This window comes from Ostrinia furnacalis, unplaced genomic scaffold (genome assembly GCF_004193835.3).
Source record: "Ostrinia furnacalis isolate ACB-3 unplaced genomic scaffold, ASM419383v2 OfSCF2610, whole genome shotgun sequence".
NCBI lineage: Eukaryota > Metazoa > Arthropoda > Insecta > Lepidoptera > Crambidae > Ostrinia > Ostrinia furnacalis.
The window spans coordinates 176,479-203,183 of record NW_021132849.1 but is presented as its reverse complement, the minus strand read 5'-3'; the positions used below and the strand labels follow the sequence as shown (position 1 = coordinate 203,183).

Genomic DNA, 26,705 nt, shown 5'->3' with positions numbered 1-26,705 from the left:
AAACGACCACAGTTTGCAAAATCTGTATTTCGCGCTGTTCCGCCAAGTAATGTTGCCAGGATTGTTAGTACAATTTGTACTCCTGTAACATTTATTTTGTGGAAAGTTTCAGACAATCAGACAACTTGAAATAATTATTTGTATTTAATTGATAAATAGTGATCCTCATCATCAGAAAAATGTTGACAGGAAATCACCATTGGCGGTCTTAGTTTAAGATTTTATAAAAAAAAACACTTGCTGTCGTTTGGCTCAAAAGCCTAGAGCCCAGAGCCGTAAAGTACAATAAATAAAAAATCCTGCTGGCCCGCTGTCATTAGTGTCATTTATGACAGCTGTGGAAACGATAAGGATGGTGTGGTTTCGCTTGTGATGTGATTTTTAATATTTTTCATCAATTTTATTGCTTATATTCCATTATTAATGACTGTAATCTGACTATTTTGTTAATATTTATCGTCACAAATATGGAAGTGACTCGTAAAAGTATGTGTCGGTACCCACAAATTGAAAAATATTGTTGTTCACCAATGCGGATAGTTTTCGTTTATGAAATCCTTTCTTTTCAGATTTTAAAGACGTTTTGCCTCTCGTACAGGATTCAATTAATAAAGCTGACTTCCTGGTGATAGATGCAGAGTTCACCGGCCTCATAAACGGTCGAGATGTATCTATGTTTGATTCTCCATCTGAGTATTATTCCCGGCTGTTGAAGGGGTCTAGTGAGTTTTTGCTGATCCAGTATGGGCTGTGCGCGTTCTATTGGGACAAAGAGAACCGGCATTACATGAACGATGCGTATAACTTCTACTTATTTCCCCGCGGGAGGCCAGGACCTGAGAAAATGTTTATGTGCCAGAGTTCCAGCTTAGATTTCTTGGCATCACAAGGATTTGACTTTAACAAGCTTATAAAAGAAGGTTTGTTGATAATTAACATACATAATATGGTGAAAAACATTAAGGTTTGTATAAAAATAATCATCATCATATTCTTGTTGGTTTTAGGTATTTCCTATATGACAGAGCCAACAGAGACCAGACTGCGTGAGCTGTTGACTGAAAGACAAAAAAACTATTCAAATGAAAAGGACACTATTACAATACCTGAAGAAAATAAACCACAAATAGAAGATGTATGGTAAATATCATCTTTCCAGTATAATTCTAGTATTATACCTACTTGACTTTACTGCAATTTATATTAAACAGTTGTGTATATCCTCATAAATTGGCACTCAAGTCAACATTTGATTTATCTATACGTATAATAAATCTGTAGAGAGGTCAATTCTGTACATCCCAACTAATATTATAAATGCGAAAGTAACTCTGTCTGTCTGTCTGTTACGCTTTCCCGCTTAAACCTCGCAACCGATTTTGATGAAATTTGGCATAGAGATAGTTTGAGTCCCGGGAAAGAACATAGGATAGTTTTTATCCCGGTTTTTGAAACAGGGACGCGCGCGATAAAGTTTTTCTGTGACAGACAAAATTACACGCGGGCGAAGCCGCGGGCGGAAAGCTAGTTAAATATATTTTCAAAATAACTATCAGGGGGTGATTAGTGATCGATACGATGCCAAAAATGCAATCAGTAAAATTTTTGTCTGTCTGTCTGTATGTATAAACAAAAACTACTCGACGAATTTTAACGAAACTTGGTACAATTATTCTTCTTACTCCTGGGCAGGTTATAGGATACTTAGGAATTCCCACAGGAATGGGAATTAGCGGGAAAATCGTTTTGTATGAAAAATCTGAACCGCTTAAGTTCAGGGTTCGAGGATATATATCAAAGGATATATATCTTGATATATATCTTGATATATATCGGATATATATCCGATATATACAGGGTGGAAACGTTAAGTGATCTCACTCGATTATTTCTAAACTATACAAGATATCGAAAAACTGATTACTGATTCTAAAAGTGCTTCACAAGCTCTTTCAAACGGTACCAATAATAGGTTACATAATAAACTGGATCAATCGAAAAATTCAATGTTTCCAGCTTCCATACATTTAGTAAAACCACATAATATTAAAAACTATACAAGATATTCAAAAACTTTTTACTGATCCTGAAAGTGCTTCACGAGCTCTATCCAACGATACCAATAATAGGTTATAAAATTAACTGGATCCATCCTAAAATTCAATGTTTCCAGCTTCCATACATTTAGTACAGCCACAGTCATGGCACTCATGTCTTGATAATATTATAGCAAGTAAAGCCTAAAACCAATGTTTTCCATGAATAATTTTAAATAAGAATGCAATTTACGAGTTAATTTTAAGTGTTTATTGTTTAATAAAAAAAATTAATACTTCTAATTTTGTTTGGCTGGCATACATTTAGTATGGAGGCTGAAAACATTTAATTTTTGGATAGATCCAATTAATTCTGTAACCTGTTTTGGTACCGTTGGATAGAGCTCGTGAAACACTTTCAGGATCAGTTACCAGTTTTTCGATATCTTTTATAGTTTAGAAATAATCGAATGAGATCACTTATCGTTTCCACCCTGTATCAAGCTGGTTTTATTGATATATATCAACTTTTAAAATTTGTTACTGTATTTATACTTTTTGACATAAGATTTTTATTTTTTTAGTTGATTTTGCCGTATTTAAAAGAAATTTTATGTTTTTGCTTTATTTGTCTGATTTTAAGTTTTAAAAACATTAAAAACATGTTTATGTAACACTTATGCAATAATATTCATGAATAATACAAAAAAATAATAGTATGGCTTTCATACAAAATGGATATATATCAAAGTTGATATATATCTGATATATATCATAAATATCCGATATTTTGATATTTATAATAAATATCGGATATTTTCGAACCCTGCTTAAGTTAGACGCTTGAAATTCGGCATGCAGGTACCTTAGTAAACTTAAAGCTTAGTTACAACAGGATATTGCAAAATTCCTACGGGAACGGGAGTTAGCGGGAAAAAACATTTGTATGAAAAATCTAAACCGCTTAAGTTAGATGCTTGAAATTTGGCATGCAGGTACCTTAGTAAACTTGAAGCTTAGTTACAACAGGATATTGCAAAATTCCCACGGAAACGGGAGTTAGCGGAAAAAAACATTTGTATGAAAAAATCTAAACCGGGTAAGATAGATGAAGGGGGTAAAACGGGATCCACGCGTGCGAAGTCGCGGGCGGCCGCTAGTCTTACATAAAGGCCCCTTAAGAGCCAAACTATTTTTTTAGTCTTTTATTTTTATTCTTGAAATATTTGTCAATTTGTACGCAAAATTTAATAGTCCATATGAATAAAGTTGACTTTTTAAATTTTAAGCAATCGTGTTCGTAAGTTCCTTGATGACGAAGACTCGGATGAACTGGAGGTAGACCGCTGCAATGCCTTCATCCGACGGCTGCTATTCCAAGAACTGGGGACACGTTTCAAAGGAGAAGCCGCTGTGGAAACCAAGGTTTTAGAGAATAAAAACAGGTAAACCTCAGGGTTATTAGTTTACGAATAAAGTTTTTGGAATAATCTTTTTTAATAATGCACCTTAAGGATACAGCATGATGGTGAGTTTGAAAGTGACCTTTTTATATTTAAAAAGCTTTTTACTTGGTGGAAAACATGTTGTATTTATTAGATTTATGAAACAGACAAAATAATATTATTATTATGTGTTTCATGAATTTTTTTTTTCATTTGATGTTGGGCTTAAAACATAGTTGTTCTTAATTACATACCTACTGAAAGGATTATATTAGTCTTAATCAATTTTAGAATATACATTAACAAACTTCTTAGTTTATTTTGCTGTATACTAAAGAAAATCCCTTTTACATGTATTATTTTAGAGTGCTTAAAGTGGTGCGCCTCAAAGAAGGCGACGACTCGAAGAGTCGGGACACACAGAAGAAAGAAAGGGAGTGGGAGGACTTTGAAGCTGCCGTTGGGTTCTCTAAAGTGGCGCGGATGATCAGTCAGTCTGTAAGTAACACCCTCTAAGTAACTAGAACAATAGACATCCTTACTGTACTGTAAGTAAGTTATCTATTATGAGGAACCCACTCGTAAAAGTGCTTTTTAAAAACCTACTTGCCAATATAAAATGAGTTTTGTGAGTTACAAAAGCATATTTAGCTTAGCATGAGGCTGAGGGGTTAATGGGACTATTAGTAATTTGTACAATTCAAATTTCTAATATTGTTTTGTACAAAAAAATGTTGCCCAGGAGCAAGTGACCACCAAGTGATGTTTTAAATATTATGTATTCATGAAAATGTATTGAGAAAAAACTTTAAAAGTAAACCTTTCTATAAAAACCTTTGTTTGTATAAAATTGGTAAATCTATATCAATAAAAAAAAAGGGGGTCTAAATATTTATTTTTAAAACTGGTACTTAGGCCACTGCCATTTTAATTATTATTCATTCAGCCATTTTTTCCAAGAAAACACTGTTTTTACAAGCTTTTTATTACTTTCACATGTCTGGTGTCTGTCGTCAAATCTTGCAACTTATTTTATAATGTGGTAACTTAGAGACATGGCATTGTAATAAAAATCCACTGTGTTTTCTAACTAACATTGTTTATATTGCAGGAAAAGCTGGTGATAGGCCACAACATGCTGTTGGACGTGCTGCACACACTCAACCACTTTTTCCAGCCGCTGCCTGACGACTATGAGTCGTTCAAGGAGTTCACGCATTGCATGTTTCCAAGGTAAGAGTAAAATATATGCACATTCCCTTGAAAATAATATCTCTTAATTAGCAAACATTTGATAACAGTGTTCTATTTCATTCTGGACGTAATTTCATTCATGAAAAACTAACTGTATTTTTTATTATAAAAAAAATCTTCAAACTTTAAACTGCGCGCGAGGTCTCAGTGGATTGAATTGAAAATTGTATCATTTTGTCAATTCTATACCTTGAGCCTTGAGTTTGTTTCAAAAGCTTGTTTAAATAATTTTTAATTTTTTTTAGGATTTAGAGTCCCAGATCTTAGTTATTTGGAAATTATTGAATTGCCTAAGGTGGGAATCGAACCCACTTCCTTTCGCTTTCCGAGCTACTGCTCTCTTGTTTGATTATCAAGAAGATATTTTATCACAAGTCACTGAATTTAGGCGAGCTGCTTGAAAAGAAAAAACAAATAGGTAGTAGGTGTTTTATTGATTGTTTGTTCCAGCTTGCTAGACACGAAGTACATGTCGAGCCTGCCGCCCTTCAAGGACAGGGTGAATTCCAGCGTGCTGCAGCACCTTTTCACCACCCTGGCCGAAGAGCCCTTCTCGATGCCCGTGACAGGTTAATTTCGTTTTTCAAGATTAACTTTATTTGACACAAAAAAAAACAAAAAACTGAAGCAAAAACTTTCATGCCAAATATAAAATAGTTTAATCGAGATTTTCGCTTGAAAAAATGAAATATACATATTACTATGAAAGACTAAAAACAATGGAGGACACGCCATGCCATTTATTATTATTCTGTGGTATTACTAATTTAATCAGTCGTTCTCATTTATGTTCACTTTCTCGGCAAATGGTTTGATTTTGTATTCTTTGAATTCGGCTGGACAAGCAACATAAATTTATAAGTAGGATGTGATGCCGTCTCCGTCAGTTAGATGGCGGTGTACGTATTTAACTCGCGGTGACATTTAAATTTTTCAGAAATGCTTTATAACCAAGTACAAGACATGAGAGACGTTGAACCTGTATTATTGCTTACAATTTTTGCAAGTGATCATTGGCTTGCGTCAGTGATCACATTATTTTTTAGAATGTCGACTAACGTTATGGATATCTTACTTTGGAAATATTGGGATGGTGGTTTAGTCGTTTTTTTGTTACAAAATATCACCTATTATAAGTTACAACGACATAAGATGTCACAATGTTTATATTGGTGTGCGTCTGCACACATTGCTTTTCTCCCCAACTAGTCCAGCCAGCAGCATGGGGAGTGTAGATCAAATTTGTTTCTTTTGCCTCTATTTATAATTAGAGAAGATCGTCTTTCTGTACTGGAGACTATAGCATTGTCACATTGGATGCAGCCTGCGATCAGGTCAAATGAACTCACGTAGCCCGCACCTATCAGTTTGCGTTGTTTGCTCGTGCCCGCAATGTTAGATCACATCAATATAAAATGTAAAGAGACAGACAATGTTGTTAATACATGATGCGGGCTACGTTCACATTGATCTGACTACAGACCGCAAAAATCCTTAAATGATCTGATGAAGATGATGACTTTTCCTCAAACTTTAGAGTCAAAAGATGGCCGCGGCTACTGTCGCTCGGAAGACAAGAATCATGAGGCTGGTTACGACGCCTACGTCACGGGTCTCTGCTTCCTCTCAATGTACTCGCATCTCTGCAAGATGAGGGGCGAGGACTCCGGCCGCGTATTGCCTAACTGCCCTGTGTTGAAGCCGTTCCTTAACAAGCTGTTTTTGGCAAAGACGGCGCACCAGGACTCGCCCTACATGAACTTCAATGGAGACGACCGTGAGTACTCCTGATGATCTAAATCTTACAACAAGAAGAATAATTTTTCACTTGCGACTTTTTTTTAAATAATTGATTTCCTTTCCCAGCATCACCTTCGAGAGACCACGTGTTCCACTTGACCTTCCCCAGGGAGTGGCTCAGGACTGACATCAATCAGCTGTTTAGCCCTTTCGGTGAGTTAGTTGTATTTTATATTTCATGCTTTATGTTGGTATATAAAGGTTCTTACATAATAGACATAGACCCGTAACATTCATGTGACTACACAGCCGTTTGAGTTGCAAACAATAGAAAATAATTTCATAAAAAGAAATCCGACTTAATATCTAGAAAGAATAGAAAGTACTTACCTGAGTTTGTGTAGAATACGCCTGATCTGCTCGCGCAGTTGCTCGGGCGTGCCGTGGAAAACACAATCATTTTGCACTGAATTAACTGTATTGATAACTATTTGCCGGAGCGCGGTATTTTCGGTTTATTTCTCAAAATAATTACACTCACTTTATCACACAAAAAAATATTAAGCACGGAAAAAAAACGACAACTTTCCAGTCCACTTAGACGTCCGTTCGCTTCGACAGTCCATAGCGGAATGACTACGACTACGCTGCTACGAAGTGCTCTCCCCTCCAAGCCACGACGTCATTGGTGGTGCACTTGTAGAACGAGATCGTAGCACTGCAGTCATATTAAATACTTTTTAAATATATTTACATTATTTAAGGGATATAATTTTTCAGTATGTAGGTAATATTTTATTATTATAGTTTAATTCACTTCGTCCTTAGTTTTTTTTCACTACATGTAAATTACCTTCCAAAAATAAAAATATGGATATACATAAAAAAATTAAAACTATGTAGTTCATCCGCTGGAAGCGGGGCGGGGCTCAAGCTACCTTATTATTATTTTATTTACCTGAAGTAATGATAATTTTTAATAAAATTTAAAAAAATCAATTAAAATACTTGCAGTGAGTTTAATTCCTCCTCCGTTCCACAGGTCCAGTCACAGTTCAGTTTATAGACGACACGACGGCCATCATCGCGCTGTCGCGGCGCGACCAGGCGCGTGACGTCATGCGTGCGCTCGCGCACCACTCGCGCACCAAGCTGGTGCCCTTCACCCGGTACAAGCACGCGCTAGCCAAGGTAAATTATGCTTTATGACTTGGCTACAAGGTTTATATTACATGTATCCTAGCGTGATCTAGTTTTGATCAGATAAAAATAAAATAAAAAATATTCTGTTACATTATGATAAAAAAAATCTAAAGTTGCCATGATTGATTTTTAATTTTTTACCTGATCTTATTTATTGTACCGAATTATCTCTTTTATTTTTATTAACAAGACTCTTTTGTTCACAGTTCCACGATCATCGGCATCCATCGCCAGTGAAGCAAGTGTGCGTATTTCTACTTTTATTTGGTGTTGTCTGTTACGCGTGGTTCTTGCACTGGAAACACGTATTGTACCCGCGTATACACGCATATTTGTGTCACTGGACCGGTGATTGTTATTAGACATGAGCGCCTTGTAGTTATCGATATCGAGGATTTATGTTGCCACCGGGTGGCGCTACGATCGCGCGGTTTTTTACAAAATAATTTTAGGTATATCGTTAGTAATTTGACTGATCGCTTTACACAAAAACGTAGCGTTTTTTTTTAACTTTTTTGCATTCCAAAACGAAATTCCAAAAAAGCAGTACATATTTAACAATCGTCATTGACAGCATATGTCTACGATACGGTTACGAGTCGATTCGTCGAAATTAAAAATGACTCGAATATTATTATTACTAAACTGTAAAGGCAGTCGTCAAGTAGTTTGAATTGAGTTGAGTTTGACCATAAATGAATATTGAATTTATTTAAGGTGCAGCCAAACCAACGCGAATACACGTTAAGTCTGATCTCCATCGCTGCACGCCGGCTGATCGCGTGTGATCGCGTTGGTTTGACTGAACCTTTAAATATAGGGATACATATGTGACAAATTGTCTTATAAGTTTGGGTATGGAAGCGATGACGAAAATTCATCGGATCTATCGATGTTACATTGTCTACAGCACTGGTTGGTGAATTTCTTTTGTCCTCATTAATGTTACGCAGGGGGGTAGGGTGTCTTATGTTAGGAGCCTTATGAGGTTAGATTAGAGGGTATTTTTCCAGTAAATTTCTTTATCTGCTTGATATTATTATGTGTATTTGTGTTGTGTGTTGCATTCGAATAGTTTGGATCTCTTTTAATGATTCGATTTAGTTTGTAAGTTTCAAATTCCTTTGAAATGTTATGCGGTGATTATTTGAATTAGGAGGAGTAGGTATTTGTCATTTGTTTAATTTTATATCTTTTTTGTGAAGCAGGCTTCCTAAGTAGAAATATTGCATGGTTACATACATTTCGACGTCGATGACTGTCATTACCAATTGGGTATTTTACATTGGTATTTACTATTTAGCGTTTTTACGTAATATAAGAATTCCTAGATATTAAGTGAACTTTTGGATATTTTTTTATTTTAGTAATAAAAATATTATGAATATTTGTGAAGGCTTTGGACAACCGTGATATTATTCCGTTTTAATGTGATATTTATATTTAAAAAGACTTTATTGTAAACGTGTTGGTAAATTAAATTATTCTTATAAAAATGGAGGCTCAAATACTTATTCAAACATAAAGTTAAAATTATTTGAATTTAAATTACATATTGAAAAATATTTTATTGGAGACGTTCATAAATTTTCTCGTTATATTGAAATCTCAGGCTTGAGAGCCAATTTTTCGTGTTTTAATTGTTATTTTTAGTAACAGTCATGTGTAGTAGTGATCCATAAAGTGTCCTAATACAATTTAAATGATATTAGCTGTAGGTTTTTTTTACGTTTAGAATATTTTTACTTTTTTCAACAGGTTGACTCTAACAATAAGGTATTAAATAAGATCTCATTGTGTTTTCCCCTTTTTGATTTCAATTTTATGGCAATAAAATAAACAATGTTTTGGCTGTATATTTGTTTTATTTCACATCTTGTTGTTGGAGTCATATTGTTGAAATTAATTTACAAGAATGCAAATTTCTTGTAAGTTTGTATTCTGTAAACATTTTCATTTATCGCTCCAACTTTTTTTTCATTATTTTTTCATAATTTTCAATATTATTTTCATAAATAGTAATTTATGTTTTTTTCTATAAATTGTGTGTGGCAGTTGTAATAGAGCAGGACTTACAGGTATAATAATTTTATTTAGTTTATTAGATCTCAAAATCGAGAGTTGATTTTCTGTCAGTTCAATCAAGTAGTCAGTCTCTGGGACTGTTATCCCAGAACCTACGGATCGAGAGTCCTATGCACAGACCTTGGTTTACTTAAGGGTCATTTTAGCTGGCCGCATCGTACTTCATTATTATTTCTGGTACTGCCGATGCATTTGCATCGAGTCCGCACTAGTGTTACGGTAAATAGCTCATTACCCAAATAATTCCATGGCCGCCCAACGTTTCAATGGGTCTAGTTTTAGCGAGCGCTTCCATTGTACGCTGCGATTTTGCGGATCGTGAGAAGATAGCTGTAGGGTAGCCATGGCTTAGAAAGGATTAGGATCCCGTGACAGCTATCAAAAATTATGGCCCGTTAATATTATTTTATGTAGAGCACTTACGATACTATCAAGGCTAGAAATAAAGCATCACATCATCAGTACCGCTGGGTCCATCACTTTGGATAGATATTTAATGCTTCAAGTTCACACAAAATTTGATTCCTTATCACCTAAATGGGATTGCTCGCACCACGTTATTTCGGTCACTTGAGTTTTTTTTTCACAGATTCGTTTTTGTTTCTTTTAATGGCCACCCTATTCGGAAGCCTGGACAATGGCGCGTGGCTGACCCCTTGAACTCGTGCGCCACTTCCGCCATCTTATATTTTAATGCTCTTGTGTGTCTTTGACAATCAAAATCTTTACTTAGTATCTGTCAGAACGACCCTACGACCAAGTTTTGTCTGAGACTAATATTTTTGGTTTTGAAATTGCAAAGTGACGTCTCATTCTGAAGTCCGGGGTAGGTCATCAAAGTCTGGATATATGAACCTTGGGAAAATTTGCTAATCAGCATCATGGTAGGATTGTTTTCTGATCGTTGGTTATTCGTTAGTAAGGTAATTTGATACCATTATGTAGTTTAAAGTCGCGTTATTAAGTCGCGGGAGGTACCTGGATGCAAGCGGCGCAGGACCGGTCTTTGTGGAAATCCTTGGGGGAGGCCTTTGTCCAGCAGTGGACGTCTTTCGGCTGAAACGAACGAACGAACGAACGATGTAATTCAAAATAAAAAAGGAAATCTAGTTTCTCTTGTCAATACGCCTCACCACTAACCATTGGCCGTTGGTGGTATTGGTGCACGTTTAACTGGCTTACTCATAAGCGGTTTTGCATTAGTTTCCAAGTCTTACCATAAATCATATCCACCCTACTCGGTAGCCTGGACAATGGCGCGTGGCGATACCGGCGACCCCGCGACCTCGCGTGCCGCTTCCGCCATCTTGCATTTTAATGCGCCCGCGCCGCGCGCATTTGCATGCCGAAGACAAGTGAGATGATATTTTATTCTCATTTACCTTTGTGGAGCTTTTAATGCTCTCTTGTTATGGTTAGCTTTTAAATGTGTTTAGAGATTATGAATTAGTAACCGGTACCGTTGGTTGAACCCATTCTCTGGGGCATGTAATTCGCGAGATGGGTACAGATTGCGCCTCGAAGGTATTCCGTTTAGGTTTAATGTTAACACACGCTGTATTTTTGCCGTTTACTCCAGAACAGTTGTTACACGTGTCCATGGAAAATAATATTGTCTTTGATTTATGTTATCTTTGCTTGTGGCAAGTTTAGGGAAGAGTTTTGACCCAGACTCCGGAAAACGTTTCGTTTCTTGTAATTTTTCACGAATGAATCCGATCCGTCCGATCCGTATTTGATTCCGTTGGAGCACATCGATTCTGTTCTAAATAGATAACTGTGTTAGTACCTATATAGTTTTAATTGGAGCTCAGTATAGAAATATATCAAAATGAAAGCTTAGATTTATTACCAATACACGGCACGAGTCAATTCGTTATGCGGCTAGATATTGGATCCCAAACGCATTTTGTATTGAATGCATCAATGGCCCGGTATTGGGGTTATTCTGAATGTCACTGCGCGGCATGCCCACAGCCCACGGCTGGGCAAGCAATTTGCATGTGCGATCCGCGCCCGATTCGCCCACGCGGCCGTGTTCTTTGACGCGGCATTGCCCATTTCTAAAGGTCCCCTATAAAAGCAATAGCGAACTATTCGACATTCCGTGCGGGTAGACGTACGCCGCGTTTGTATTGCAATGTCAAAATTGTAGGTTCCTGGACTTATTAAGCAAGACAGACTTTATTGGATATCGACATTTTGCGAAACAAGCTAAAGAAAAATGTGCTTCCTGTTCCATTTTATTCTTTGTTGTTAATTTCTATGTTGCTTTGAGAAAAAAATGTTAATAGAAAAATACATCTTTTGGCCCACGGCTATGCTCATTTAGAATTCTGTTCGTTACTTAAAGTAGCTTTTGGAATTACGCATAACGTGAAATAATTCTTAGAAGCATTGTTCTTCATCGATTTTTTCTCGTTCTAATTGGTACCCTTTAAGCGATAATAAATACTATTTTATCTTCCTAAAGTATTATTCAGGGTGTCCACATTCTGGAAAGTCAGGGAAAGTCAGGGAAAAGTCAGGGAAGCTCATAGCAGTCAGGGAAAGTCAGTGAAATAGAGGGGTCACCTGGAAAGTCAGGGAAAAATTGAGATTTTGTCTACCAAAACACTGTTTGTCTCCCGAAATTTCCCAGTGATTGTAAAATGAGGGATTTAATTAATTTATGCTCTAGAAAGACCTTTGATCTTGACTATCGAAGCATTTTTTTCTTCAGGTTTGGAGTGATCTACATTATGACTTTGTTATTAGTCATAATTATATTACTCCTTTTTAGTTTTTTATCTAATGAAGTGGATTGATCTAAATTATGACATAATTTTGTTCATAATTAGATTACTTTCATATAGTTCTTTTTTCAGGATTAGAGTGATCTATGTTATGATTTTTTTTGTCATAACTAAATTACTCCTTTTTGTTTTAATAGTTGTACTTTTTTGTTTCAGTAAAATGATATAATAGGTAATATTTTCTATTGTCGATGTGAAAGTGCAACTTATAACTTATGTTTATTTATATTTTTTTATAATTATTTATTGATTTGATTATTGAGTGCAGACTAGTGAGCAGTTCACTGTGAGTGCTATTAATACAGGGTGGAAACGATAATTGATCTCATTCGATTATTTCTAAACTACACAAGATATCGAAAAACTGCTTAAAATCGTTCAAAATTTTAAGGAAATAAAATATTTTGATTAACTTTTGTGTAAAAACTGCAAGGATTCTGGGGGTTTTAAGAGTTGGGGTGAACAGAAGCACTACTTAAGTTGCCGATATAAACAGAAAACCAGGAATAATTGAAAAATTGTGGTCGTGGTAATGTAAAATATCGTAAGGGGTGTCAATTTTCGTTGAATTTCATAATTTATTGTGTAAGTTAAAAAATAATTGAGATAGATTTTTTCTCCTTATTTTTCCTAAAGTAGTCATGACTATGTCCATCCTGTGGCGTCGGCTTATCCTTGAATTTTGGGACACGTTGTATACATAGTTGGTCAGGGAATTTTGAAAAAATTGTCAGGGAAAGTCAGGGAAAAGTCAGGGAATTTTTTCGAACATTTGCAGTGGACACCCTGTTATTGCAAGTCTTCATAGACTGCTGATGGCTCGTATCCTCCGAATAAACCTAGCGAAAAATTGGATTGAAATTATCCCAAAATCTATTCCGGAATGCACACAATCGCCTTGCACAAGCTTTTATTGGCCACCCTTTATTTTTAAACAGTTCCGCGTCAACCCAATTTGCATTTGCCTAAGGTCAAACGACAATCGCGCGTCGTCTCCCTCATTAGTCTCTCACCATACCTTGTTCCAAATGTCTCCTGTATTTCACGAATATCAGAAACTCCCTTATTACGTTGCGGTAAGGTTGGTTTTTGTGGGGTTGGATTAGAAAGCTCGTGGCACCTGCAGGCCTCGTATCTGGTATAAACATGCGCGCGCGCCGAAGACAAGCGACAAGCGCAGCTCGCGCCTCGGGTTCGTGGTAGTCATATATTGTGATTTAACGGTTCGGGGAGTTCACTATAATTTTGAAACAGTCACCGTCAGAAACTTCCAGCATGTATGAATTTCTTTGAGGAATAGAAATATCATTTTTTAGAAACTGAAGTAGGTAAATTGGCGTAGACCATCTAACCTTTACTTTAATCATACCTATTAGAAATGATTTATCATCGAATAATTAATTACCATTAATCTTCAGCTCCCTGATAAGCGAAAATATCTATAAGCATGCATCGCACGCCCCTGAATCGAACCAAACGTCTTTAATTAGATGCTAATTAGTAGCGAGCTGCTTATTTATGTCCATAACATACACGCTGTCCGTTTAAATGAAACTGTCCCTAACACAGTATTTGTTTAAATTTAATTTTACGTCAACAAATCTAATTACCGTAAGATGCAGTTGCAGCCGTCAAGTCGCGACTTTTTCATCATAAACGCTATCTCGCAAATCGCAACCTAATGACGAAGGAAGGCTCTCGTTCATCCTAATTGTGGCTTGTCTCAATTTATAACCGGCCGGCGTTACCGCAGTATCTGCTTTTAGACGTCGCATCGCACAGTTTTGCTCCGGTTAGCTAAAATTAATGATCACTATCTTCGCTCGTAACGTTTTCTAAAGAAACGAAAGGCACTCGTTAATCAGGCCCGCTTATATTGTATTTCATGTCTCGAATGAATCTCGGTAATATGTTACTTTCAGAGAATTGATATCATTCTGTCGGTCTACATCATTTCCTGGTAACTCTCTAGAAGGAAGATAGCGATCTTCAAATTGCGTGTTGTATTTAGCGTTCTTTACTGTTTACTTTGTTGATCTGTCAATTTTGTTGCACCAGATTCGTGGTAATCTTATTTTACTACAGATAATTTACGGGAAATTTAAAATAAATTGTATTTGACTCGAGACGACAACCAAAACGTTAGGTCGAGTGAACTCAACCTTTGACCATAGATTCGTTATCATTAACCTACATTTAACAATGTATTTTCCCGCAGTAAGTTAGTATATAGCCAGGAATGTCTCATCCTAGACCATTTTTTCGAATTACTCGGGCATTTCCAACAATTTCATAACCGTTACCTACCCAAGGTAGCTAATCAAAGATTTACACACATCTTATTGTGGAGTAATGCACGTATAACCGTTGCTGGTGATATTAACTTGGCAAAGGTTATCTATACAGCGTAAGCTTTACTACGGGACTGTTATGACTGTGTAAATTGCATAACATTTATATGCTGCTATAAAAAATATGTACTGCAGTTTTTCCCAAAATCTTAAAATAATCACACTTTATGAACACGTGTCTTCTTTCAGATAGTAGTAATAGTTTTGTTATTCATAGTGTCAGTTTTGGCCATCCCCAGTTATGTTGGACACCCTGTATATAGGGCATGTACTGCAGTTTTCTCCAAAGTTAAAATAATCACACTTTATGAACACGTGTCTTCTTTCAGATAGTAGCAATAGTTATGTTATTCATAGTGCCAGTTTTGGCCATCCCCAGTTATGTTGGACAACCTGTATACAGGGCAAGCGGCAGGCGGCATGACGAACGAGCGCCATTCTGCGCTGGCCGAGTGTCGCGTCAGATTAACACTGCTGTGATAACATTCAGAAGCTGGGATTTGGTGCAGGAGAGAAGCGTAAAGCGAATGACCATACCTAAAAAAACTTCGTGGTTATTTTACAGACTTTGTTCTAAGCTGAAAAGTAAACCAAGGCCAAAGCTAGAGGTTTGATGAAACTTTTTTAACCACAATGGAGATGCTCCTAGCCTACATCTTACATCTAGCTGAAAGAGAAGGCAAGTTATAGAATGTAAAATATCAAAGTTAAGAGTGAAACAAGGAATCTCCAGCGAGATTGGAATAGGAATACCTCCTCGCAAGTTCTAACTTCGATTAGGTTAGGATCTTCGTTATTAAATGCGAAGTTTGCGAAGCTAGTAGTAGTACCTACTCGGTCTCTACTCTAGACTCTATCTTGGACCCGTCGACAGCGTTACCTGTCTGCCTACCTTCACCATTGTCACTTTTTCCATTCATGGGATATAGCTGTTCCATCAACAAATATTATCGTCATCTCTCACACCACTTGTGCCTTGTGCAGCGACATTACTCTGAGCCGCGATGTCACCTGCAGCGAGACAAAAGCCCTGATAGCGCTGCGCACGCGCGCTCGCGACTAGTGGCGACGCGCGAGGACGCCCTTGATTTATTCCTGATCCCTTATTCTATCATGCAGATTGTATACCTGTTAGAATACCATTCGTTCGTTTCAGCCAAATGACGACCAAGGCTTTCCACAATGAACGGTCCCGCGCTGCCCGCATCCAGGCTCCTCCCGCGACCTTTACCAGATCGTCGGTCCACCTAGTAGGAGGCCTGCCCACGCTACGTCTTCCAGCCCGTGGTCGCCACTCGAGAACTTTCCTGCCCCAACGGCCATCGTCTCTACGAGCTATGTGCCCCGTCTACTGCACATTGATTTTAGCAATTCTGCGAGCTATGTCGGTTACTTTGGTTCTCCTGCGGATCTCCTAGAATACCATTAATGGTAACTAACCATTATTAAAAGAAGTAATATTGAGATGGGCCATGTGACTATACAAGAGGTTCAAAGTGATTTGGTGACTTATCCACAAAGCAGACGTCTTGTCACGTATCGTGTGCGGGTTTTCCATTCAGTCCAATAGAACCTATTTCAAGTTCCTGCTTGTCCCGAGCCACAGTCTTCGCGAAAGACATTGTTACGTGATCATGAGAATAAAGCATCCAAAACAAACACGCTGTCAGAAACAGAGAAACAAAGGTCGCGATAAGGCTGCGCGCACGCAGGAGCGCCGCTTTATTCGCTGACGTCGGACTAATGGTGGCGCCCGACGACGCCCGCGATTTATCGTTAAAACTCCGCGCTTAACGAGTGCGTATAAGTTTGCTCCAGGAATGTGCCCTACGCACTCCTAACAAGATCTGGGAGGGCCGCATGCGCAGAGTTACGACGTGCCAAGACAACTTTACTGTGCTACTACCAAACTTGTAGCATCATGTAAGGCCTGATAATAGTAAATATAAGCCGACGCTCTTTACTGATGTTCGGGATTGTAACTTGCTTCGTGCAGCGATCCGTAATTGATGGTCACATGTTTCATACTATTATTCGCGGCTGGTATCTCTGTATTCGTGATTTTCTATCCCTTCAGGAATTTAAGGGGTTTAGTTTATACTTGAATTAAAGTATGCTACATCATATTTGAAATAAAGTGAAACCCGAATCGTTCTAGCTTCAAAAACGATCTGAAAATACTGTGCCTCATTAGCTAAGTTAGCAAAAACTGATTACCTCATTTGCTTCGATAGCGCGATGTTAGCTGTCAGTCGCTATCTGGTGGCGGGGATGCGCGGCCTTGTCGCCTCGCTGTCATCGGCGCCAGCTAACGGCTGATCGTATCGGTCTCATTGGCTAATGCCGGCCAATTACGCTGACTGACGCGTCCGGGGCACACTGTGGCGACAAGTCAACTGCGGAAACGCGGCACTTTTATGCTTCAAATTAGATTATGCAGCACCCTTTTTTAGCGGGCCGTGCCGTTTACTAGTCAGAAGGAAGCATTGGTTTGATATCATTCAACTGGGTTTATTAGTTGGTTTATTTATTTAGGTAGATCTCAATGCTCTATAATTTAACTCGATTCTACATACGTAATTGAATTTAATCTCTGTTCAAATAATCGTGAAAATTACGTCGTAGTGTTTTTTATTTGTCAAATCGAATAATCTAAGTTTAATTGGCTTTATCCATTAATTAGACTTATTAACTTCGTTAAATTAAATCGATCAAATTTCCGGTATGTTGATGAAAATTGAGTATAATTGCTTCTAATAGAGGCGTGTGTAATGAATGTTTCTGTCATTCCTGTCGCTCTAGGCCTTTCTTTAATTTTAGACGCGTTTGGTCTACCGTCGGTTTCTAAGACCTAAAGCTCGTGCTATGTCTCCTACCGTCCAATTACTTTGAGTGACGCGTCCGGGGCAAATTGCGGCGCGAGGTGACGTCGGTTCACTTCGACCGCTTTCGGTCGCTTTCGGGCGGCGCAGGCGACGGTGACGACCGTCAATTAGCTGTGTCGATGTGTGAATACAGAAGTCCATATGCATCAAGTCTAACGTGGTCGAAATATTTCGCCTTTTAAGGATTCGTGGAGCCTTATCGGCTGGGAAACGACCAAATAACAGACGAGTGAGACTCAAAAATACTACTTATTCGTAAAATAGCTGTAAATTAAAATAGAGCTTTACTGCCAGACTCATACATACTACACCTATTTCATGGGAATTATGACCCTAGTTTGTCATTTCAAGCATCAATCTGATATAAATATGGTTTAAATAATGTTTAACGTGAAATCATGCATAAAGAAAGTACGCTACTTTACCACTACGAGGTCCCTTTATAAGTGAATTACAGCATGTAAGCTGTATCGTTGATCGGCGCACGCGACTGATCCCGCTACGCGGTCAACTGTCGTGCACTCGAGTGCAAAGCTTTGTTTCGGTAACAAAGAACCTCCTCCTTTTTTGAAGTCGGTTAAAAACAGGATAAAAGATATTTTCCTTCACCAGTTTTTGATCTCCGCTGTTCTTTCTCGAAGTTTTTTATCCTTCAAAGTTTCAAATATTTTTCAGCGAACAGTGAATTCTAACAAAAGGGACGTTGAAATTTTATTGTTGGAGAATCTCTTTAATTTCCTTTAGGAATCCAATAGCACCAAGGAGTCTATTCCATGAAACAATTTCGATACTTATTTGTCTCTATTTATCCTCTCATCATAAGATGCCAGTAAGATTGAGTGTGTTTGCATTAGTTGTTAATCTACTATATAAAAATAAGTCGGGTTTTCCTCCCTGACGCTATAACTCCAGAACGCACGAACCGATTTCCACGGTTTTGCATTCGTTGGAAAGGTCTCGGGCTCCGTGAGGTTTATAGTAAATAAAATTCAGGAAAAATTTAAAGGGGATAAAACGGGATCCACGCGTACGAAGTCGCGGGCGGCCGCTAGTTTGTTATAGATCAATGGGGGATGACAATTATTTTGCTAAAAATGGATTTCGGCGGTCTACGCAACGATGATAGACGAATTTTCCTAGCATTTTAATGTTTTTGTGGATTCTATAGATGGTTGTTTGCTACATTTCCTCTACAGACAGTTACGGGTTCGATATATCAAATTCGACACCTTTTCCCAGGGTAGGCCCCTCGTGATTTACCCGCGGGTCGTGTCGCGCGCCCGACACACAATAAATACTGGTAGCGATTTACAGACGCGCCCGCGCAGACAACGTCCGCTCACTTTGTATTGGGTTACGGACAAGTGCTAACATTACCACCTCACCCTCTTCCTGGCTTGTACCCGTTGTTGTGTTAAATCACGAAAAATGCTCGGAAATTCCTTGGACATTTTTCGGATGAGACATGGCAGTTGCGTAAATTGTGGGCTCTTTATTGGGAACTTATTTTCTTAATGTCCCTTTTTCTTATGTGATGAGCAAGCAACTTATTTATCAAACCACAATAGATGATGTTGTTATACTTATACTTAATATGATTCTTATCGCTTGATACTACTAAGGACCGTGTGTTTCAAAGTAAGGTACCTACACAGTTTGACGCCTTATTTGTTTTTACTGTTGTATATCGATTAATATTCACCGTTCATGGCTTAATTATCGATGCCAACGCGTAAAAAATGGACGTCCCGAGCTGTTGTCGAATCGATTACACCCGATTCATTATCTCGCTTCTCCTAAAATGGTGGAGCTCATTTACACTTAAACGCAGGTTAAACGCATGCCTCCTTGATGATTAGTTAGCCATCGCGTTAACTTCTCATGAGGCCAGTGATGTGGGCACAATTTATCTACAAAGTAGTAAGTCAAGTCGATTCCGTTCTTGTATTTAATTGAAAAACATAATCCCCGTTATTATTAATATGATACACGCATTTAAACACTATTTTGAAATGACACTTCCACACTAAACGCCATTTTAGACGAGAGATGCGCGTGGAAATTTTATTAGATAATTTTTTATGAACTTTGCCGTAGAAAACTGTGAGTGAGGTATAATTTGCGATCATTACTTACATTTAATTTACTTCTCGGTATTGGCTCATTGAAACACGAGTCTAATAATTATTGACTGATTGAAACGCGAGTCTAATAATTCTTATTAAAAATGTAGGTATCTTTTTTTCGGGGGTTTCTATTCCGATTGAATTTGGATTTCCGTGGCTTGTTTCTTTGACATTTAATTTTGTAAAATTCAAATTTAACATTCGAATTCGAAAGTCGATAACGATAAGCGATTCCCAGTCCTCCCTAAAAATTGCGAACGCGAACGTCCCGGCGTCTACATTCCCAGGCGTAAGTGATTTGCGCGGCGAAGATGCTTCCAAGTGCTATGATGGACGGTGCACATGATACGAGACAGATATTTTTTAATTACTTATCTGTAAATACAATGTGAGAAAAGCAATAAAATATTTAATTGGATTGGAAGACGTTCAACATTGTCTGGGCTTTTCATCCTTATCTTATTCAGTACCAATGATTCTTATCTAATTTGATTTTATTTGTTGTTATGTAACTAGGTAGTGTATATGGCGGTAAAATGTATACCAATGGGTTACAAAATATGCCTTTTAATCAGATAAATGGTTTACCTATGAGATAAGGTAAAATAATGATTAGTTGTATAATGTAGATGACATTATTGACATTCAGGTACTATGTACAGTCGCGGAATGAAAAGGTTCGTCACCTTAGTGTCGGTTTTCGCTTGCACTAGGTACTGTAAGAGTCAAACCTGCCAACATAACAGTGCAAGAAACAGTGCTGCCCCCCTAGACAAAACGCACTTTTTGATCGAATCGAAAATCGAATCCGTCAAAACTCCATACAAAAAAGGGGCTTTTCGACCACTTTTCGACTGCTTTGCGATTATAATTTGCACTTTGTCTAGACCCACTGCTAACATTTAAATAAATATGACGTTTGCTAACGAATAAGGTTTTGCTTGATTATTTTTCTATCCCATCAGTGCAATGCAATGATGACATTGACCAATTGACAATAGTTTTTTTTATTTAATAGAAATAATAATGGCAGGTTGAACCAACAAGAAGGTTTTAGTTTATCAATCATAATAATCTTCTTGACAAGATAAATCGTCAAACAACTTTGATCTGAATATTTTGAACTTTACTGACGAACAGTTAAAGATTATTTTTTCTAACTCGAGATTATTCTGTAACATAGTTTCAAAAGGTAATATGTGCTCGCGATTCGTTGAAGGATTCAATTTGAAAACTGACGAACCTTTTCATTCCGTGACTGTACTACCTATTTTAATAACGAAATTCAGAATTTATTTCAGTTATGAAAAGAAATACGAAGTACAAACCAACAATATCGACACCATGGAGTGTACACATGTAATAACAAGCATGATACTTGATAGGTACGATGGTGGCAGACTTATTCAATTCGTTAGTTCTTCGTTCAAGATCTCACTCAACAGTTGACATCGTTGTCATCGTGTGATGAAGGGGCTCATCAGAAAACAAAAGAGAGTCGGGAGCTGGTATCGTTTGCGGTAATTAGGTGCGGGCGTTTGTTGTGAGGTCTAATACAATGCCTAGCCCGGTGGTGTTTCGTACAGATTTATACCATTACGGATAAAGAGTGAAAGTTTTGACTTGTTGGACAACTGATGAAACGTTTTAATGAATAAAATAGACAAGCGGCGGAATAACAACGCAACTTCGCGAGGTACTCATAATCTTAGATGAAAGTACTGTTAGTAAACTCTCAATTTAACGTCTTTTTTTGTATTATTGTATTGAATATCGATTCAATCCTAATTAGGTAAAGTAATATCGATAATTTTGTCTGTACCTTTAAGTGAATGATTAAAGTCGTCAGCTGGCATTAACGATCGGCTATTATGATCTTCCGCCGAGGCTGCTAGCGTAGTGTTTGTCACAAAACAGCTTCAACTAAGTTGAAGTAACTGCCAGCCTCAATAACTGCGGGAATATAGCTTATTAACGATGTGACCGGCAAAAACTAGAAAGTTACAAGTCAATCAAAAGTTGACGCGGGTGTCATCGGGCGGTCGCGCCGCGCGCCTTTTACGGCGGTGCGTTTGATAAATGGCTCCAGGCTTATGAGGATTCGTAATAAACGTTTATACAGTTCCTTAATGCAGGTTTGATCAGCGCCGTCATTTTTCTACGATGTTCTGGAAGGTTCTGCGGAATAAGTTGTGATATAGGTACTTTAAAAGCTTAGAGATGAGACTTACACGCAGGTCGTAATCATGGGTCGGATAATTAACTTAATTTATCGATGTTGATATCGCTTAAAGGTCGATCCAATCGTACAATATACTTCGTATCTATGTCGTAATTAGGTTGTTTTTTCATTTTTCTATTAAATTTTTTTAAAGCACCATACAGGTATTTTGGTAAGCCGATTTTTCGGATTTTTCCTTGTCTTAAACATTGAGTTTCTTCTAACATACTTTTTTGAAATCGGTGTTTTCCGAATGACCCCTTAAGAATCCGTCCCTTTGAAATAATTTGTGTAAATCTATCTAATGAATAAACCGATGCATTCTAGCGCCTAAGTCGTATTTCAACCGATGCGCTTTAAGGCTTTTGGAGGTGGCAATATGTATACCACCATATGCTGAACTTTAGTGAGCTGACATAAGGTTCAAAACAAATGAAAGATATTTTTCTCTATACCAGTTAAAGGGTTAAAATGGGCGGCAAAAATGCGCTCGTGAGTGTCGGCAGTGATTTGGCTCGCGGCGTGCGCAGCCAAGACAGGTGAATGCGATGGCGCTTCGATTTTCTTAAAATAAAACCAGTATAACGGATAATAGGCCTATTGATTTTTTCTAGGGATGAACTCGTACTGGATTAAGTGCAGTTACAGTAGCTTTATTGAAATTATCTTGTGAGTGTCAGGAGTTTTTGATAGTTGATCATTTGTATGTAATCTATATATATGTCAACGTGAAATTGTGAACTCTGTCAGTTTATAATATAACGCGTTAAATTGTAAACTAACAGTGGGTTAGGTTAGGTTAGATTGTAATTTAACTACGTCAGATTATATTCTGACAGAATTCACAATTTCACGGTGACATATATAAAATAAAGTCGTGTTAGTTACTTCACTTATAACTCAAGAACGGCTGAACCGATTTAGCTGAAATTTGTCAGGAAGGTAGTTTAGAGCCAGGAGAAGGACATAGGATACTTTTTAACCCGTTCGAAATAAAAAAAAGTCTGCTTATTTATTGCCATTAAGGCGGAACAAAGTTCGCCGGGTCAGCTAGTAAATAATAAATTGTGGTCTCTAGGCACTGGCGGAATTATTGAAGCGTTTCAGTCAACTAAAGCAAAATATTGGAAGATGATATTCATGATTTACCTTTGATGGAAAGGCGCTCATGTATAATCTACAATCTCACAGGTGCCAGTTGTTCTACTTTTAGGAGCTTCTATCGAGTTATCAGCGTTGTTTCAGGATACGAGTTTTTATATTTTACACTGCTACGTTGCGCAATAGGAATCATTGTACTGTACAGTCAGCTAAATAGTTCTTGACACCCGAAGCGGCCAAAAAATTTACAACGCAACCTTATTACAATTTTATTGTAACAAAGACGTGTTGCGAACTTTTTGGCTAATTTGGGTGTCACGCACTATTTGACGCTGACTGTATCCTTACACCAGCCTTAAGCCTAGGCGCTGACCACCGACTTTTAGTTGGCCGATAGTTGGGATCGGTGTTATGTGCGCACTTTCATACATCTCCATACTGATTAACAGCCCGACCCAACTATCGACCAACTAAAAATCGGTGGTCTGCGCCTAGGCTAAAGCCACAAAAAATTACCATAGACACAATCATTGCATGGTAAATTAGTGAGAACTAAGAGTTCCAGACGCGTGTCCCGGCGTTAGTGTTGACACAATTAGCGTATTCGTTCCGCTCCCAATTAACTCCAACACATGAGCTCGGCCTTTGCATTGAATGCAACGATGGACTCGATTTAAAAATCGCACTCGATTCGATTTATCTCGAGAGGAAATCGAGCTCTAGAAAGAAGCATTTACTAATGAACGATTAAATGTAGAGTTTGCGATAAATTGCGGTTGAATTGTTTGATTAATTACCACTGCTGAGGAAACGTGGTCCCTAGAAGTTTATTTCTTGTTTTAATTTTCATTATCAAGTTACTAAAATTATTTATCTTCTCATAGTAGATTGGATTGACTTTATTTACTGTATGTTTAATAATTTATTTTTTAATTGTTCCAGACCTACGCCAGACAAAAAAGTTCGTCAAAGTAAGTTTCATATACACAAAAGTTTTATTATTGTACATAGCTTTATTAATTAACAGCATTTATGGATTACATTAAGAGTAGGCGCACACCGTTGATTTTTCGTCGGCCGTTAGTTTAGTCGGGCAGTTGATCAGTATGGGCATGTATGGGAGTGCGCAGACTACGCCGATTCGATTTGGCCGATTCTTCATACAATTTAAAATCGGGCACAACTATCGGCCAACTAAAAATCAACGGTGTGCGCCTACTCTAAAGCTTCTATTGTAAAATGATACCCACTTGGGATCTTCTCCTTTAGCAGTTTGGAATTTGGCTGACTTTAACATCAGACATTTTAATGAAGGGTAAAACTACGTCACGCCTATATTTTTCCTCAATTTTTCTCCCACAGGCGTGAACAAAAAAGTGGTCAACTCACCACAACCGCAGCCATCACCGCAACCGCAGTCGCAACCGCCACTGCTACCGCAAGTGGCCAATTCGCCTGTCAAGCAGAGCAGAGTGCGGTCAAGCAGCGTGTCTTCGCCTACGTCCACTCCGCCTACGCAGCCCACAAGGAAGAGAACTTCTTCTGGAGTATTCCAGGTAGGTAGTATAACAGAATCGTTTAACCGCCTCTATGGTCTAGTGGTAAGACCACCTGCTTCAGACGCAGAGGTCCCGGGTTTGATTCCCAGTGGGGGCAGATTTTTCTGTTCGGTTTGGTTGGTGGTAGGGCTTGTTTTAAGTCCGCCTGGCTAGCTACCACCATCTTGCCTAAGTCTGTCGCCATAACAGCATTGTTGTGTTCCGGCAGTTAGAGGTAAGATAGCCAGTTCCTCCGCGGTTGAGGATTCCGGGTGAAGCTCGCTTCCACCTTCGGCTTGATCATCACTTACCATCAGGTCAGGTACAGGCCAAGACCTACTTCGTTGTGGATAAAAAAAAGGAAAAATAGCCAAACTATGGCTGAAGTATTCAAAAGTTAGTAGTGTCACACCTTAATTAGTTTTCCAGGGCAATCAAAGTCGCACTTAGCCTCATGTTTGGGCTATTGTGCGCGATTTGATTTGATTTGTGGAGTAGGAACTCCAACCAACCAAGGTGGTAGACAAAGTGCACATTATAATCGCAAACCAGTCGAAAAGTGGTCGTAAAGCCTTTTTGTATTGAGTTTTGACGGACTTGATTTTCGATTCGATCAAAAAGTGCATTTTGTCTAGGGGGCAGATCCCCCAAGAAAGCAAGCAGCCTATCTAGGCCTCTTACAGCGATGCTGGTGATTGGAAAATTCTAACTCGTTGATCTGCTATGCTAATGCACTTTACACACACTACCGCACACCTTATGTATGAGCCTCAGATTACACCTTGTTGTTAAACTTCTTGCATGAAAACTACACTGAGTGCGGCCCATTGTCTCTTGAGAGAAATCCACGGGAATCTGGAATTGAGACAAAATCAGGATTAGAAGCAGAATCGCATGTTACTTTGTAGGGGTAGGTTATATCATTATGATGTCGGCAAAAAGTTTTGTTGTTCTTTCAAAATAGATATTGAATTGAATGCATCACCTATAACTGTTATCAAAATAAGTGTAATATAGGTTCGAATTGACCATTTTTTTTATCACAATATTATATACCAATGAGGGTTTTCGCGAATGAAAGATCCGCTAGATGGCGGGACGTGGATGTGGGGTCTGACTGTTGCGTGATTGGTGGATTTTGATATATCTGTCAATGTCATGTCAAAAATAACCAATCATGCAGCATTTGGACCTCGCGTCTACGTATTGCCATCTAGCGGATTTTTCATTCGCGAAAACCCTCATTAAGTAATAACTCACTATTCACAGGTCGATGATGCGGAACCACCCCCGAAGAAGGCCGAAATAATGAGGTCTAACTCAGACGGTTCCCAAAAGAAACCGGAAGTGAGGCCTAACTCAGACGGTTCTCAAAAGAAATCGGAAGCGGTCTCCAACGGTCGCCGGAAGACGGACCTCGCCGACGGAGACAAGGATAGGCATAAAGAGAAAGTGAAACAGAAAGAGACAAAAAAACCCATAGAGCAATTCGACATTACAGCGAAAACCAAAACAGTGTCTGCTTTCAAAGAGAGCGACAGTTGGGATTAAGCGTAGAATAAATGAATGTTGACATCATTTTGTGGTTTAATTTTTACGGTCCACCCTCAAAAGCATAAAAAGAAAATTTTATAGGACCGAACTGTATTACTGTCCATCCATACGGTCTATAATATAGGGCACCTGTTTCTCTTGTACACATTTCCAAGTAAATTAACAAATAATAAGTACAAACAATAAATCCGATAAAAATCATAAAACAGTATGCATATACAAAATAGTAGAGGTTACAAAAATCATAGAGCATGCGAAATGAAGTCAAGCTTGGAAAAAAAGCCCGTCCTGCAGAGTGATTCTACTCGTCAAATACAGAATTGAAATGTTTCTTAGATCTTAAAATAAACACAGAAATAGGTGCACAAAAT

At 38.0% G+C, this 26,705-nt stretch overlaps 1 protein-coding gene across 1 annotated transcript; it reads left to right on the top strand.

Moving 5' to 3' along the window:
- The first annotated feature begins 320 nt into the window (after positions 1 to 320).
- Parn (poly(A)-specific ribonuclease) lies at positions 321 to 26,358 on the top strand. The gene is made up of 14 exons (XM_028309128.1): positions 321 to 486; positions 570 to 920; positions 1,008 to 1,140; positions 3,326 to 3,481; positions 3,847 to 3,979; positions 4,593 to 4,714; positions 5,186 to 5,304; positions 6,273 to 6,512; positions 6,602 to 6,688; positions 7,518 to 7,666; positions 7,885 to 7,922; positions 24,185 to 24,213; positions 24,605 to 24,798; positions 26,050 to 26,358. The coding sequence occupies exons 1-14, from the start codon at positions 468 to 470 to the stop codon at positions 26,329 to 26,331; spliced, it is 2,052 nt and encodes a 683-aa protein (XP_028164929.1). The 5' UTR covers positions 321 to 467; the 3' UTR covers positions 26,332 to 26,358.
- The last annotated feature ends 347 nt before the right edge of the window (positions 26,359 to 26,705 follow it).

Bases quoted from the DNA above. Each gene is read 5' to 3' on its own strand.
- Parn (XM_028309128.1), top strand. The intron at 6,689-7,517 runs GTGAGTTAGTTG...TCCGTTCCACAG, and splicing joins TCAGCTGTTTAGCCCTTTCG to GTCCAGTCACAGTTCAGTTT. The intron at 24,799-26,049 runs GTAGGTAGTATA...CACTATTCACAG, and splicing joins CTTCTTCTGGAGTATTCCAG to GTCGATGATGCGGAACCACC.